Raw genomic sequence first — 17,364 nt, 5'->3', positions numbered from 1 at the left:
TATATTGTTAAACCTTACGTGAAGCCTAGAGTCAATAAGTATCTCATAACAATCGCGAATGCAATAATTTGATTCTCACGAGCTTCAAGTATGAAGAGTGTCGAGATAATACTTATTGCACGGGTTTTTGTATCTCTAAGAACAGCATAAAAAATAATGTTGCTCCTTATGGCTCTGACGCAAAAGCATACCTGGATTGGAAAATATGAAGATACTCGCTTTCTGAAAGACGTTTTATGTATAGATCTCTTTTTTTTTACATTAGCAGAAAACTTTTATGAATATGGTTTGTACAGTGGTCTAGGAATTTTTTTCGAATTTAGCCTTTTATAAAAGAACAACAGATACTCCCATAAAATATTCTTGAAAATAAGAAAGTGAAGTGTTTAAAGCTCAACTGCCGTCGAAAATACCTAATGTTATAAAGTGTTTTGTGTTAAATAAACTGGTTAAGAATTCTAGCTAGATGAGTGGCATATAAAAGTGTTCCAATATATTAAAATTACAGTGAACAAGCTAATTTATTATGGAAGAAAAATTAGGCAAACTTTGGAGCAACTTTAAATATATAAATATCTATATTTCTACCATAACTAATTAGCGTTCTAGTTTAAAAAACTTGTTACATTAGGAAGCAAGTTTATGTATTTATAGATTTATGATATGTACTTGTTTATGGAATAGATATCAATCAGAAACCGAAATTTATTTGTTTTAAAAAGGTAAAACTGAAGATATAGAAATATAAAAGGTTTCATTGTTGTTATTCCGTTTTTTTCTTCAAATAAATCAAGACAACAAACACCAGTGAACATACTTGTATCGTCATGGTCTCAGAATATTATCGATCAAAAACTGGAAGACGCACCAACTGAAGTCGACTATATCAATTCTGCGAACACGAACTTCCTTGGCAGAAGACTGCTGGCATTCGTCAGTACAGGAAACACTATCCGAGCTGCAAAATCACCATTGCAGCTGATTCAAAGCTACTGTGATTTCTCAGAAATGACTGTACCTATCTAAATATTTAAGTCGTAAAACATTATCACCTGATATGCCAGGAACAGAAACTTGCTGTTGTTGTAAGACAGCTAAAGAAGGTTGTGTAGCATGCGGATTATACACTCTGGTAAGACAATATATCTCAAAAATATGCATAATTTTCGTTTCTGTGTAAGTGTATTTATATATGCTTATGATACGAATGCTTGATGTACTCGACATAATAACAAATTGATGCCCTTACAAAAATTGTTTTTCAAAGCTAATGTGTGTTTTACAAGAGAACGAAGCAGTACATGTATGGATAAAGTAAACGATAATTTTAAACGACAAGCTTGTCAGAGGTAGATTACTCGGCTGCTAACTTAAGATTCATTAAAAAGTTTGAATATATGAAAGTCATTAATTATTCATAGTTACATAAGCTACATAAATCTCAATTACATAATCATGACAGAAAACATTCCAAACATACCTAGATTATAGAGCAAAACTTATCTTCGGTATGCCCATGAGATACTATTATTTCTTCGTTAACTAAAAAGAGCAGTTTTCATGATTAGTTCAATTATGTCACCCCTCCAGTGACACAACAGCATGTCTGCGGACTAACACCGATAAAAACCGGCTTTCGATACCCGTGACGATCAGAGCACAGATAACCATCGTTTAGGATTGTGCTTAATTCCACACAACCACAAGCTCAATTATATTATCTTTTGTTTATTTCTATGTATGGTAGATGAACAAAATAAGTTTTGAGAAAGTAATTGAAAATAATTATTATTTCTGAAATAAATATTCAGGTTTTTTGAGAACTGAACTTGAGATATGATAATACAAAATAATTTTTTTTTGTAAATAAGTGAAACTCTTTATACGACACGAAGTTACAAAACACATTGTAAATAAAATCTTAACTATGGTAATTGCATAACCACATAACCATAATGTTAAATGTTGCACATACACGTTTGAGAAATATTTATTAATTTTAAGAGTGTTTTGGGTCTTGTGCTTTTATATCTTTTTCTTTTCTTTTATTATGATGTGTTTAGTTTTATTCTGTTTCATTAGAAAACAAAAATCTAGCTTATTACATTTTATCACACTCGTTTTATGGCGAAAAAATGTTAAAAATAAAATATAGTAAATTAGTTAAATTTCTTATTTCAAAATTATATTTTTTTTGTTGAAACGTTCTCTTTGTGTAATTATTAGCGTTGGTATATATTTAGTAAATGACCATAAAGGTAATAAATAGGAGTAGTAACTATGTGGTAGATTAATCCAAATGTTTTTATATGTTACTAAAAACTTCAGATGAGTGTAAGTTTCTTATTAGGTGCCGCATAAATAGTTATATTTTTGTGAGGTTTGACTTGCGTTGAAATTGTGTGATTGATATTAAGACGCGCGTTAAAAGAGGTAATTTATATATAATATAATTTCATATATTTGGGATAGATATTAGACTATTAGTATAATTATGTATGGTCAACTTTGATTTACGTCAAATGGAAGTTGACAAATATGTGACTGATATTAGTACATGAGTCGTAAGGGTTAATTTGTATATAATATAATGTTGTATAGTAGTGATATAAGACTATTAGGATAATTACGCACGATAAGTTTTCATTCTTTTAATTAAGACAAAAAGCTACAGTGTGTGATTATTTATTTGTGCATGATGAGTTTGTTTTTTCTATGATTAAAGTTAAGGTGATATATGAGTACATTCTCATGATTGTTAGAGTTACGTCTGCATTATGTTGTCAGTTGCTGATGGTATTTGCCTAACAGTTTTCGAATTGTATGTGGTATATTTCAGTATGATTGGAAATTGTTTTATAGTAGAATAAGTAATATTTTTGTAATGGTTAGTGGTTGCTGTCATTTAATTATTTATTGGCCTTCTATAAGTAGCTACTAATAGTTTTAACAGGTGTGCTAACATTGAAATAAAAATAGTATACATCAAATAATGTGTACCATGCCTGGGAATTAATATTATATATATGTGTAAAAAGATTAAATACAAAAATTAGGAAGTAGAAATGGGATCGCCATAAAAGTAAGAAAAACAAGGGAGGAATGGGCGGATGAACATTACAACACTTGGTGGTTTTGACAATGCAAAATTGCAGTGGGTGTTAATATCTTTTAACTCATTCCTACTTTGTATATTTTTTTATAACTTGGTAATTTTTCCAACTGAATGAACGGTCTATATAGCAAAATTTCTCTTTTTAAACTTTGTTCTAGCAAACAAGTACAAATGCATACATGTAATCAAAGCACCCGGCTCAAACAAAATGCTCTTAATGGTTGTGTTTGATGTCAGAAGTGTGACAGGAAGCTCCACTCGTCATTATTGGCTTGTGGAAAACATTATAACGATGTGACTGGTAAAGGGTGGGCCAAAACAGTAGTATCAACACCACAGATATTTGAAATTTCAAAATTTGGTAAGCATTTAGAAAAGATTAACTAATGATAAAACTCAATTGAAGTTTATAATTAGATCAAAGTTCAAAGTAAAACATAAAGCAAATAGGCAGAACGATGTTTCCACCCAATTTTGACATGTAAAAATACAACCAAAATACTATATAACGTGTCTAATGAAACGGGGATGTCTTGTTCCAGACAAAGAAATAAGCACGTATACGTGATTCTGTAGTTAAACATCAGTGCTCATAATAATATTTCTTTGTGAAACAACTGCCCGTCACTATTTGGAAAGCCTCTGTTGTGTGATAATTTTTATTGCTTCATCTTAGTGGCTTATGAAACCTATTGTAAAATATTGTACTTAAATCATAATTATAAGTTTAAAATTTTATAATTATATTTTTGTAAGATAATTTTTGCACAAGAAATGCATTATACTTCTCAAAATCAAAATGTTGTTGACAGTGCTCAGTAACTTGTCTGCTTTCCTAACTCACAAGTCTATCTTCACAGCTGGTTATGGAATGGTTTCAGAATCAAATTACCCCTCTCATAACTGCCGAGAAAACCTTGAGAGTTGTTTTATTTGAAGATAGAAAGTAGTCCTCTTAATTTTTGTTTTCTTTTCATTAGTACGGTTCTTCTTTTTAGCGTGAACAAGTATTTTGTCAAAAGATGTGAGAAAAACGATTTTTGTTAATGTCATCTTTTAACGCATTTCAGATTTTCTTATGAATGCGAAAAAGCTATGCATAATTTTCCCAAACTGTGAGTACAGACAATGGAATACCAAAACCCATTTAAGTATTTACTTATCAATGACAATTAGATAAAGCAATAGTACCACGTTTTCGCAGGTTTACACGAGTATGTTGTGTTTTGTTTGTTTGTTTTGTTTTTTGAAATTTCGCACAAAGCAACTCGAGGGCTATCTGTGCTAGCCGTCCCTAATTTAGCAGTGTAAGACTAGAGGGAAGGCAGCTAGTCATCACCACCCACCGCCAACTCTTGGGCTACTCTTTTACCAACGAATAGTGGGATTGACCGTCACCTTATAACGCCCCCACGGCTGGGAGGGGGAGCATGTTTTGGCGCGACTCGGGCGCGAACCCGCAACCCTCAGATGACGAAGCGCACGCCTTAACGCGCTAGGCCATGCCAGGCCAGTATGTTGTAACAGAATTTGAAATTATCTCAATCATTATTTGACAAAAGTATAAACTGATTATCACCAAATTTGGAATGTACTCTTTGGTTCCCCAGAAAGTTCGTACTCGACATGCTCTGTGTTTTCCTTTTTGTTGAAAGTTATATATAAAGCCAATAAAAATCATTTTACAAAAGTGCAAGAAATATTTTTCATCTGTTTCTCTAACTGAATTTTTTACCAACTTTAAACTTTAGTTAAGTCAGTAAAGTAAGTTCGAGAAACTAAACATCTTAATATTTATTAAAGCGTTTCTATAATTCTGTTTTGATGTTAAATCACGAGAAGAGTGAGTTTAGAGGCTTATTCGATGAGTATGCAGCACACGAAATTGTTTACTCTTACTTAGATAATTGAATACAGTCGAGAGATTTGTAGTTCTCGCACATTGCTTATTCACATCATTCAGCCAACAGCAATATATGATGATCTTATAAAACTACGTTTTACCACAAACGATAATATGATTGCTGAACTGTTTCACTCACGAAAACAAGTATGGAAGATGAGATTTCACTCATCTAGCTTTTCTTTCAGTAAATAGTTCCACGCTGTCATTATGCCAACTTTAATTTGTATGTTTGTTAGTTTGTATTTGAATTTCAAGCAAAGCTGCACGAAAGCTATCTGCGCTAGCCATTTATAATTTATCAGTGTAAGACAAGAAAGAAGGCAGCTAGTCATCACCACCCACCGCCAACTCTTGAGCTACTCTTTTACTAACGAATAGTGAGATTCACCGTCAAATTATAACGCCACCACGGGTGAAAGAGCGAGCATATTTGGTGTGACGGGGATTCGAACCCGCGATCCTTGATTTACGAGTCGAGTGCCTTAACCACCTGGCAAAGGCGGGGCCATTTGTATGTTACTCAAGATTATTGACAAGTGTAATTTTTTTCATGTTAAGCCAATGTGTTTGATAAGGTTTGATTTACATTTAGCGGGTGTGGATAAGTATTTGTTACAAAGATTCAACTGTTGATGAGGTAAATTCTACTTTGGTTGAAGTTTCTTGAATTCTTACATCTTGCTCGTTGTTCGACCTGCATATTATATCATGGTTCTTTTTATCTGCAATTCCGTCATATTCTTGGTTTAGAACTTTCAAGGATTACAAACTTAAGGTTTATTTTATACGATATTCACGTTGATAGCTTAATATCTGTTAATATTTGATAAAGATATTACTTTATAGAGTTTATGATATAACTAGTAACTATTGTATTTAATGAAACAACATTTTAAAATATTTTTAAATAATGTGTGTACCTCACATAAAGTGAGTTATGATGTTCCCAGCTATCATTCTGCATCAGGTTTTCATTTATGAATAAAGATAGTTCTGTTCTCAGGAATGAAACAGAAATATATTGTATTCAAACTATAGGAAAAATTGCGATTTATGTGTAGATCTAAAAATCAGCATTTTTTTCAACATAGAGCAGTGTATAAAATAGCATCTGAAAATTAGCATTGGTTTCTACCGATGTTGGATCAGATACTTCTGTACTACAGGAATTTCCACAATTACTGTAAGTCTTTACACTTTCGAACTTTAGTTACATTTATTTTGTTTAATTTATTACGTGAATTTGCTAGCTATAAGTTTAGGATAAGAGTTACTGTCCATGTTTGAATTCACCCAGCTTACCATATTTCTTAGCGATTTTATTAAGTTGGTTTTCTTGGTATTTATATTTTCAATCTGAATTGCAACATATAAGTGGCTTGTTTGTTTTTTGTTTTGTTATTAAGCACAAAGCTATACAAAGAGCGATATATGCCCTTCTACAACGGGTATTGAAAACCGGATTCTATCAGCATAAGTCAGCAGACATATAACTGTATCACTACGTGGCATATGCGCTAAACAAGGTTAAGGATTCTTCAGGCTAAGACTACTGTTAACTAAATAAAGTGATTAGTTGAAACAGTCATAATGCATTTGCAACTAAAAGTTCGCACCATTTTCAGTATTATCATGTGTCGAAATCTGGATCTTAGTTGCCACGAGACACTCAATACTTTTTCATAATTACATAATACAAATTTCATCGAACCTTGGAAAAGTTTAGAATTAGTATTTACAATCTCAAAGACAGACATATTCTCTGTACCGTGTCATTTAGAAACAAAATGATATGGATCATCTTGAGACCAAGGACCACCAATAAATATACTTGCGGGAAGTCGTAATCAAGACACGGTAAGCAAATAGTGATATTGATATCTTGTAACGAGTAAAAGCAAGAAAACATAAATCAATCAACGTTCTTCAGTAAAACGTGATTACATAAAAAGTAAGAACTTTTCATTTATAAAAGTGATAAAAATCACTTGTATGACAGCTGCTTGCATGATATATCTACTCAATAATTACACACTTCAGTCAACTGGAAAACGAAATAGATGTTCATACTATTCCTGTACTACGGAGCTATTATACTGGGGGATGAGAAATGTTGCCTTCATACACTAGATGGCTCACGGAAAGCTTCAGAGATGGTGTTTGCGTGCTTCGGACGTGACAGTTTTTTTTTTATCAATTTATATGTATATATACCTACCAGACAAGGCATGAATATAAATAACTTGATGAGCTCAAAAGTCACTTTACTATAATGTATTCAACCTCTCTCTATATATATGTTGTGTTTTAGCATAAACTGTAATTGTTTCATCAAATATTATTACATTTGCTTTTAATGTATTCTGAAAGTGATTAGAATGAAAAACTTTCGGTTGAGTGTTCAATAAATGATTGATAAATGACAATTAGTAACATTTTTCGCATGAAAAACCTAACGGAAGTGATTAGTTTCAGTTGTAAAACGGTAGAAATTTTTTCTTAGTTAATTTCTCACGCCTGTTTGAAGTCTAAGAACATTTGTCACTTCAGTCGTTTGACTAAGCTTCATTACTAGAAGAAATTGAGTATATCATTGAACGAAGTGAAAATTTCCTGAAGTATATTTGACACAGTACCCATAATAGCATTAAATTCTTTTATTTAATTTTGGTAAGAGGTGTCACACATATATAAATAACAATAAAATATATAACCCACATAACATGAAATAGGTACGCATTATTAATAAGTCAATAGAGAAGTAATGGTAGCTGTTGGATAGTTGCCATTTTGGTTGACGGTTAGGAATGAGGGATAATACTATGTTAACTGGAGACCACCAACATGATACAGTGGGACTACATTGCTGTAGGAAGGAAAGTCTAAATCAGCATTTAATCTAATATTTATAAGATTTGGAAGGAATTGTCTTTTTCTTTTTATAGCGTTTTAAAGAGTACTAAATTCACATAAGATTAGCTGTAGATATAACTGTACTCTTAGCAATTGTTTACTTATAACTATAAGAACAAAATTCTTTTTATTTAGTTCAAGAACTGTACAGAGTTACTACTATGTAGATTTAGTACATATAATGGTGTTAGTTTTAAGTACAGAGTTTTTTTCAGAATTACCATGATTTCATTTATATGTTTAGCATATAAACGAAAACTATGTGTTTAGTTTTAATTAAATTACAGTTACCGGGAGTTTTTTAGTAGAGCAATTACAGAATTATCATTAATATTAAAGTTAGCTAGGCTTAATTTTAGTATATTGTAAGGTGTAAGCTTGAGACAAGGAATAATCCATTAACAAGATAATTCACAGTTTATCCACTCAAAGTCTGGCTGTTTAAAGTGCTACAACGCGAATATCTGAATATTAGATAAATGACCAACAACATTACTTATATCTGCAAGCTGTACCAGATAATGGAACTCGCACTGGTTAGACTGAGAGATAATTTAACACAGAGGGCACTTTGCCCTTCTTTGATATTAGAAGACAGAAACAACACGTATGTCCCTTGTTACAAGTTGTAAGTAGGACTGGAAAGAGTTATGCCATGTAATAAGAGGTTTCTCAATGAAAGGAGGGCGACTTTACACGACCAATGTGCATCTGTTTGAATAATGGTAGCTCCATTTTAATTGGCCGTGCTTAGGAGTAATTTTAAACATTGAGTGGTTAATGTATCACCTACACACATTAAAAACAATGTCCAAACAGACATCCACAGAAACAACAGAGAATTGCACTTAGTAGGGCAATCTATTGTTCAGCTGTGCAACTTATCACATAGTGTAAGTAGAAAAAGCAAAATACGTTTAATATATTTAAATGGGAACAATATACATCATACATCATTGGGAAGAGTGCAAGAAGAACTAATTTACTAACTGCAAAGCAACTAATGTAAGTCGGTGCCAGTATCGCGCCTGGGATTGCCTATTAGTACTTAAGTCATTAACTCGTATATGGTTTGTAAAATTTATTTCAGTATTTGCAGTACGAACAAAATATTCTTCTAAGTTTTGCAGGTTACTCATAAAGGACAATTAATATCAAGTTACCTTATTCAAAAGTATCTTTGAAATCACAGTGACTCAATATTAACAACTATTTGTTACAGCTTTATTTTTATTTAAATCGTGGTTTAAATCTAGAAGATAATAAAAAGGAAAGAAGGAAATATAGAAAAGATAGAAATATCTTAAAATAAGATGTCTCAAATACAGTAAGACAAGCGAGATAAAACTAGCATAAAGTTTATAAATCTTATTATTAAATATGTGTAATGATCTTAGTTTTGACTTTACAGACAACAAGTACTGTAACAAAAGTTGTCAAGCAATAAGTTCAATAAAATGTAGTTACTTGAAGAGTAGAAAGTCTGAAAGGAAAAATATTGCAATTATTTCTGCTTAAAATGTTGGCTAAAAACACAGTAAATGGAACACACTATCAGAATACTTGAAATTAGAGAAATAATTTTTGATACATTTAAGAATTCTTTTCACTCTCACACTATTTTCTGGCGTGACAATTGGTTAAAACACCAACCCAGCTTAAGATTTTAGAAGTTCCTTAAGAACTCAATATTCAGATCGTTTTTCATATCGAAGTGTTCTTTGGATATGTTGAACTTTCATATTTTTTTAAACTCTTGTTTATTTTTATTTTTTTAAAGTGTAATATTTGTTACCCTGTAATATTAACTATGAAATGAAAAATACATTTGTTATTTTCAAACAAGTCCATTTTAAGCAATGTTGCATTAAAAAATATTATTTTAGGGTGTGAAAAAATTCTGCCAAGAAGGTAAAGAGTAGCTAACCAATGGTAAGATAATACAAAAAGTCAATTTATATCTTACAACACAAACACTGAGCTCCTTGAGAAATTATGAAGAAATAATAACTTTTAGAATGACACAAATGTTCCAACACCATTACAGATAATATATGTTTCAAATAGAAACACGCCTTAAAATAAAACCGAGATATTTATATTATATTACAATCATGTATTGAAAGAGGTTATTTAGGTGAAACTGGAAAAAAGTATTGAAAATAAAACTTCTGAGCACAAAGATGCCAATAAATAAAAACAATGCAGTCATGTTAATATTGGTGATTATTGCTATAAAGTCGATTGTTGACCAGTAAGAATTGTATGCCAAATTGGTAACGAATAAAACAAAAAAGAACAGTCACGAGTTGCTTAGTCAACAATTTGCATAATATCTATTCCTCCCAAAGATACTTGAAGCTAAATTTATTTTGAGAACCTATGTTCTTAAAGGAATTTAAAGAAGTCTTGAGGTCATATACTTATTGTTGATCAAATTTCTGCCAGAAGATAATGTGAGACTGAAAGTGTGAAAACTGTTTTTATCTAATTTCAAATATTTTCCCCTCTTACAGTGTTTTTCATTAACATTTTACGTGTTATGCACGATAATGTGTTTTATTACTATTTCTGTTTAGATGTATATCTTGCTGTCAAATAGGTCTTGAGATGGGATTTTCCAAAACAACAAGAAAAATAATATATAGCAATAAGCAGTTATCCACATTTTTGATTCTCTGAATTAAGGATTAACCTTCAATACAAAGTATAATAAAAAAGAAAAAAATTATTTCATCTTTAAAATGGCTTTTAAAATGTTCAGCTTTCTAGATAAACCATTACTAGGATTGTATTTACCTTTTGATTTATAAAGCTATAATATTAAAATATAAAGGCTTACATTAGACAAATGATTATTTGTTTGTTTTTGAATATTGTGCAAAAGCTACACGAAAACTATTTGCGCTAGCCGTCCGTAATTTAGTAGTAAAAGACTAAAAAGAAAGCAACTAGTCATCACTACCCATTGTTAACTTTTGAGATACTCTTTTACCAACGAATAGTGGGGATTGACCGTCACATTATAACGCCCCCATGGCTGAACTCGCGACCGTCAGGTTACGAGTCGAGTGTCTTAACCACGTGGTCATGCCGCACCATAGAAAAACGAGCTCATACCATCGCCTGTTTTGGATGATCATCAGCTCGTTTGAGTTAACTACTAAAATGGATATGTAAAATGCATATTAAATTTGAGTTCTTGTGCAAGTTTTCAACACACTTATTATAGAGTACATTCAATATTAAGTGTCAAGAGAGTAGATGACTTATCTCACATTAACGTGTTTCATTTACATCTGAAGGTAGTACTATTACCTTTACAAGTTTGGTGATTATATACAAACAAGTTAGTTATTTTCAGACCTTTCAGAATAACAGTTACGTATTTTCCTCTTTTTTCTAAGAATTTCAATGAGTATTCTGATATATATTATATTATGATTTTATCTTGGTTTGTTACCTGGATTTAGTCCTTCCCTCGACGTCTGTAGGTACTAGACAAAATATAGAAATGGTGAACCAAATGACTGCTGGCCTGTTGAATGCTAAAGATTTATCAGGACCATATTTCCTTGGCACTATTGGCTGAACTACTGTGGCTGAGGCGGCAGTTGGTGAGTTTCGATGTTCCAGATTCTTTAAAGCTCGATCGGCAGTCGTTTCCACCTCATATTTCAGCCAGTTGTTCACGGCTATGTTTCTAAAATAATGGAGAAAACGAACTACTTTTTCGAGTCTGTGACAGGTTTTGAGAAACTATGTGCGATGTCAAAATTTTGATTTGAAATTACATAAAAAGAAAACTCTGAAACTTCACTGCGGTCGAATAGGAAACACTTGATGCTTGGTTTCGTCATCACAAGTAACCACTTATAATATTATCACCATACTTAGGAAACACTTGTTGTTTGGTATCGTCATCACAAGTGAGCACTTCTAATGTTATCATCATACTTACTATATCTGTGAAAGCACCAAAGATTTCAGATTCAATCTTTTTTTGAGTAATGAGCTTAGGATTGATTATCTAGCAGGTCAAAAGTCACTGTAACTGTCTTAATCTCTAAGCCATTAGGTGCTTGACAGCTTTAAAGGCCAGATGATCTAAACTCAGAGCGAGACAACATATTTCCTGCTATTGAGACCCACAGTTATAGGCAAAGATTTGCCTGAAATGTCTTATGAAACAATTAATGTATTTCTTCATTACCATATCTAACATTGCGAGAAATGTCTATTTTACACTAATTAAGTTGCAATGCAGATCTCATCCTCATGAGTTCGTGGTCCATCTTAGGTTGAGCAGTGTGGGCTGGTGCCATGAGTTTTACAATTTTCTGAGTATAACTCCCTAATAACGGATACACTAAATGATAAGCTACAGGATGTAGCTGATCTTTGTGACCTACTAAATCTTGAATCGCAACCTAACTTGTAGTTGTATTTTGTTTGTTTTGTTTTTTTTGGAATTTCGCACAAAGCTACTCGAGGGCTATCTGTGCTAGCCGTCCCTAATTTAGCAGTGTAAGACTAGAGGGAAGGCAGCTAGTCATCACCACCCACCGCCAACTCTTGGGCTACTCTTTTACCAACGAATAGTGGGATTGATCGGTACTTTATAACGCCCCCACGGCTGAAAGGGCGAGCATGTTTAGCGCGACGCGGGCGCGAACCCGCGACCCTCGGATTACGAGTCGCATGCCAAACATGCTCGCCCTCCCAGCCGTGGGGGCGTTATAATGTGACGGTCAATCCAACTATTCGTTGGTAAAAGAGTAGCCCAAGAGTTGGCGGTGGGTGGTGATGACTAGCTGCCTTCCCTCTAGTCTTACACTGGTAAATTAGGGACGGCTAGCACAGATAGCCCTCGAGTAGCTTAGTGCGAAATTCAAAAACAAACAAACAAAGCATGAATAATTACGGATAATTTAATACAGAATAACAGATAATTATTCTTTAAATCTTTGGACATAGAACAGATAGTACTGGGCGTTTGAAAACTACATTAACTCGATTTTGTGTTAACTAGCGTGACTTTTATTTGTTCTTCTCTCTCTCTTTCAAATATATGAGGTAAGTAATATGGGTGAAAAATATTTCCGTGCGCAGGATACTGCGAGGACAAATGAAGTCTGTCAAGGACAACTAACTATGGCAGTATCTTCAATTAGGGGTAGACTTGACATGTTGGATGAAAAAGATGAAAATGATATTGAGCTTCCATGGGGACAATTTTAGTAAAATGGAATAACGTTGGAGTGAATATAACAGACACGTATATATTATTGTATTTTGACCTAGTTGTATTAAAGAAGACTTAACTTTTTGAACAGTCTATTTCTTCATTATTTAATGATTATAACTATAATAGTTGTTGGGCTTAGATAATCTTCCAGCTTATCAGAATTATCATGCAATTGTCATGTGTTTTCACTACTTCGTTTTCAAACGAAGAAAATGTGATTTTATACAGTAGCAAAAGTATTAAACTTTGGTGTATGTGACATTTTTGAATCATCCTGTATTATACCCAACTTCAATATCATTATTCTAAATATACCTCTGGTGAAACTTACGGTACTTAGAATAATCTGTTTTTACGATAAAATCATTTTGAATAGATATGGAGTTTCCTCATAGTCACTGTGCATATGCAAATCTTAAACTAATTGTTAATACAAAAAAAAACTAAATTTCACGAGTGAATGATCATTCGCTTCTCATGAAAACTTAAATCGCTTTGAGTAATGAGCGTATAAAATAAGCCATTAGATTGTCCAACAAATGTATAATGATGATTTTTTAAAGTTAAAGTTACATTATACCTAGCTGATCATTACGCACCAAGTTTAATAGTCCGAGTACTTTAACGAGCACCATATTCCTGTTAAAACCCGGGACACATTTGGGTTTTCTCATGATAACTTAATAAACGCTAAATACTTAATTCTACGCTTTCAAGGAAATTAACAGCTATAGCCGTGAATTTTTGAAGGGAAAAGTATTTGCTATAGAAAAACATTTAAACAATAAAATAAAAGAGCAGAAACTTAAACTCAGTTTCTACGAGAGAAAATAACATACGCACATTAAATGGTGACATATCTACAGACAGTATAATATCTTCGCGCTTCTCAAAATGTAAAATTTGACGTATTTTATCCATAATCTCTTCTTCAAAAAATTCATTTGTTAAGAACTATAAACATGTACAACACAAACGAAAGTTGGTAAAAACTAAATAACAACTCTTGTGCACCTGTAAAGCTGGCAAAAAATAAATACAGAAATGAATATAAAACAATTTTATATAATGAATATTATGATATGGCATGGCCAGTTATTTAGGGTATTGGTTTAGTTTGTTTTGAATTTCGCAGAAAGCTACTCGAGGGCTATCTGCGCTAGCTGTCCCTAATTTAGCAGTGTGGAGGAAGGACAGCTAGTCATCATCACCAACCGCCTACTCTTGGTCTACTCTTTTACCAGCAAATAGTAGGATTGATCGTAACAATATAACGCCTTCACGGCTAAAAGAGCAAAAATGTTTGATGTGACAAGGATTCGAACCCTCGGATTACAAGTCGAGTGATTTAACCACATGGCCATAACGGGCCTAAGCTGAGAGTCGCGGTTTGTAACATCAGATATGTTCGCTCTTTTAACGGTGGGAACATTATAATGTACTGTCAATTCCATTATTTTTGGTAAAAGAATAGCTCAATAGTTGGCGGTGGATGATGATGACTAGCTGTCCTTCCTCTTGTCTTACACTGCAAAATTAGGAACAGCTAACGGAGATAGCACTTTAGCAGCTTTGTGCGATATTCAAACAAATAAAATTCTTCAACTGTACAACGTTTCATTTGCTGCAAATAAGCCACGCACACATACATTCCATGTATACCGAAGTTCAGAGTTTTCCTTAAAGACATATATGGTTTATCATATCTTTATACCCGATTTTATTTCCCAAACTTTAACTGTGCTCTTTAAGTTCGAAAAAACATTTACTTTGTCACATTGTGAAACATTTCATCACTCAACGCAGCCAATGGATTTGTTATAAAATACCGAAGTTCAGAGTAACTGAAATATACTGCAACGAAATCGACAAATTTATATAAGAGTTTTCACTACTTTTTCCTTCGAGTGTTTCGTGATCCGGGTTCAATGCCGACCAGATAGATTCCTCTAATGTTTCTTTGGACTTTCAGTTCGCAATTTTATTTTGTACATTATTTTTATAATAAAATCTAAAATACATTGATTTCACACAAAAATGCAACCTTCATTACTCTGTATTTCTTGTGGGGTTTAGTCTTTCGTTAAAGCAAAATGTTTTAGGTCACTGTATATCACATCGACGTTTTTCACACCTAGAATAAACACTGATTAAGAGAATGGCATTCTAATTTGAAAATGTCAGAGAATCACATCGAATTGTTACTTACAATGGATCTTCATTTATCCCAGTCTTGGTACATGGAGTGAATGTTCTATGTGTAAATGAAGACAAAAAAAAAAAAGGGTTGAAACAAAGCAAAAGAAAGTGGACTTATAGAACTCCAATGTAATTTAAAATGAAGTTTGTGAATATGCTAATTCAAGTACATTATATACACTGCTACCAAAATCTGAAGACCAATGAACATAAAGAACAAATATGCATTTTGCGTTGTTAAACCCAACCACTTATTTGAGTAGAGCTTCGAAAGATGAAAATAACAAAAGAGAAAATAAGAATAAAAAACTTTTTTAGCAATTAATAGGGAAAATGTAATTACTATGAAATTAGCCTAAATACTAGCTGGTCAAAAGTTTAAGACCATAGATACCGTCTTATCGTTCTTGATCTTAAGTTTAAGACCAGACTGAAACGAAGCGTTAATCGGTAAACACGTAACGAAACTTAATCATACGTGTCAACGTTAACGTTGTCAACATCTCCCACTGACATCTCCTGTGTTACATTGGATAAAAACATTGCAAAGGCTAAAAAGATGACATAGTTGGAACGTGGCAGAACTGTCGAGCTGCAAAAGCAAGGTCTTCCTCAACATGCCATCGCTGGTGAGATTAGGTGTAGTAAAACTGCTGTTGCAAATTTCTTGAAAGACACTGTAGGATACGGAACGAGAATTTCAAGTTGTCGGACCAAAAAAATTTTGCCGGCGTTGAGCAGGAGGACTTGACGGGTTGTCCGGCAAGACACCAGCCGATCGTCGAACCAAATTAAGGCCTTTACGGACGCAGAATGCAGTTCAAGAACAATGAGACGGCATCTACAAGAGAAAGGCTTTAAAAATCGTAAACGTCTTCAAAGGCCACGCCTCCTTCACATCACGAAATAGTTCGGTTAAACTTTGCTGAGAAGCACCAAACATGGGACGAAGAAAAGTGGAAATTTAACCTGGATGGTCCAGATGGTTTCCAACGTTACTGGCACGATAAGGATATCCCACCGGAGACATTTTCTACACGACGCAGTGGAGGAGGTTCCATCATGATCTGGGGTGCTTTCTCCTTCTATAGAAAAGTGGAGCTTCAGGTTATACAGGGGCGTCAAACAACAGCTGGCTACATTGGCATGTTCGAAAGAGCATCCTTATTGACTGAAGGCTCTCGCTTGTGTGGAAATGACTGGATCTTTCAGTAGGACAACGCTGCAATCCACAATGCACTTTTATCATGGCGAATAACGTGATACTTTTGGACTATCCAGCGTGTTCACTTGAACTGAACCCCATTGGAAATGTTTGGGGTCAATGGCAATGGAGTCTGTAGGAATGGACGTCAATTCCAAACTGTACATGATCTTCGTGAAGCCATCTTCACCACTTGGAAAAACATTCCAGCCAGCCTTCTGCAAATGCTTATATCGACCATGCCAAAGCAAATGTTTGAAGTTATTCGCAATGACGGCCATGTAACTCACCACTGAGATCTGTTGTTGGGCATTTTCTACCCTGTTTAGGACTTATTTTTAGTATGGTCTTAAACTTTTGACCAGCTAGTATTTAGGCTAATTTCATAGTGTTCACATTTTCCCTATTAAATGCTAAAAAGGTTTTTTATTCTAATTTTCTCTTTTGTTATTTTCATCTTCCGAAACTCTACTGAAATAAGTGGTTGAGTCTAACAACGCAAAATGCATATTTTTTCTTTATGTTCATTAGCCTTAAGATTTTGGCCAGCAGTGTATAATGTCTTATGCCAGTAAAGCGTAATCTGGTTATTGAGGTGGTTAAGACGCTTAATTTGCAAAATATTTTTGGGCGAGGGGTCTAAGCTGTCATCAAATATACCTACCTTTCAACTGAGGGGACATTACTAGGTGACAGTTAATGCTATTCGTTGTTGGTAAGAAGCTCAAGAACTGGCAGCGAGTTATGTTGACTGGCAGCTGCTTTGTCTCTTGTCTATC

At 33.4% G+C, this 17,364-nt stretch overlaps 1 protein-coding gene across 1 annotated transcript in view; it reads left to right on the top strand.

The window, feature by feature from the left end:
- Positions 1–900: 900 nt before the first annotated feature.
- Positions 901–17,364, top strand: part of LOC143237431 (uncharacterized) — a 61,653-nt gene continuing 45,189 nt past the window's right edge. The window contains exon 1 of the mRNA XM_076476669.1: positions 901–1,132. Within this exon, the coding sequence (XP_076332784.1) occupies positions 1,058–1,132 (75 nt within the window). The 5' untranslated portion in view covers positions 901–1,057. The remainder of the gene's footprint in view (positions 1,133–17,364) is intronic.

This window comes from Tachypleus tridentatus, chromosome 13, assembly GCF_004210375.1.
Source record: "Tachypleus tridentatus isolate NWPU-2018 chromosome 13, ASM421037v1, whole genome shotgun sequence".
NCBI classification, from domain to species: Eukaryota; Metazoa; Arthropoda; class Merostomata; order Xiphosura; family Limulidae; genus Tachypleus; species Tachypleus tridentatus.
Note: the sequence above shows the minus strand (reverse complement) of the source record. Positions and strands in the feature narration are given on the sequence as shown.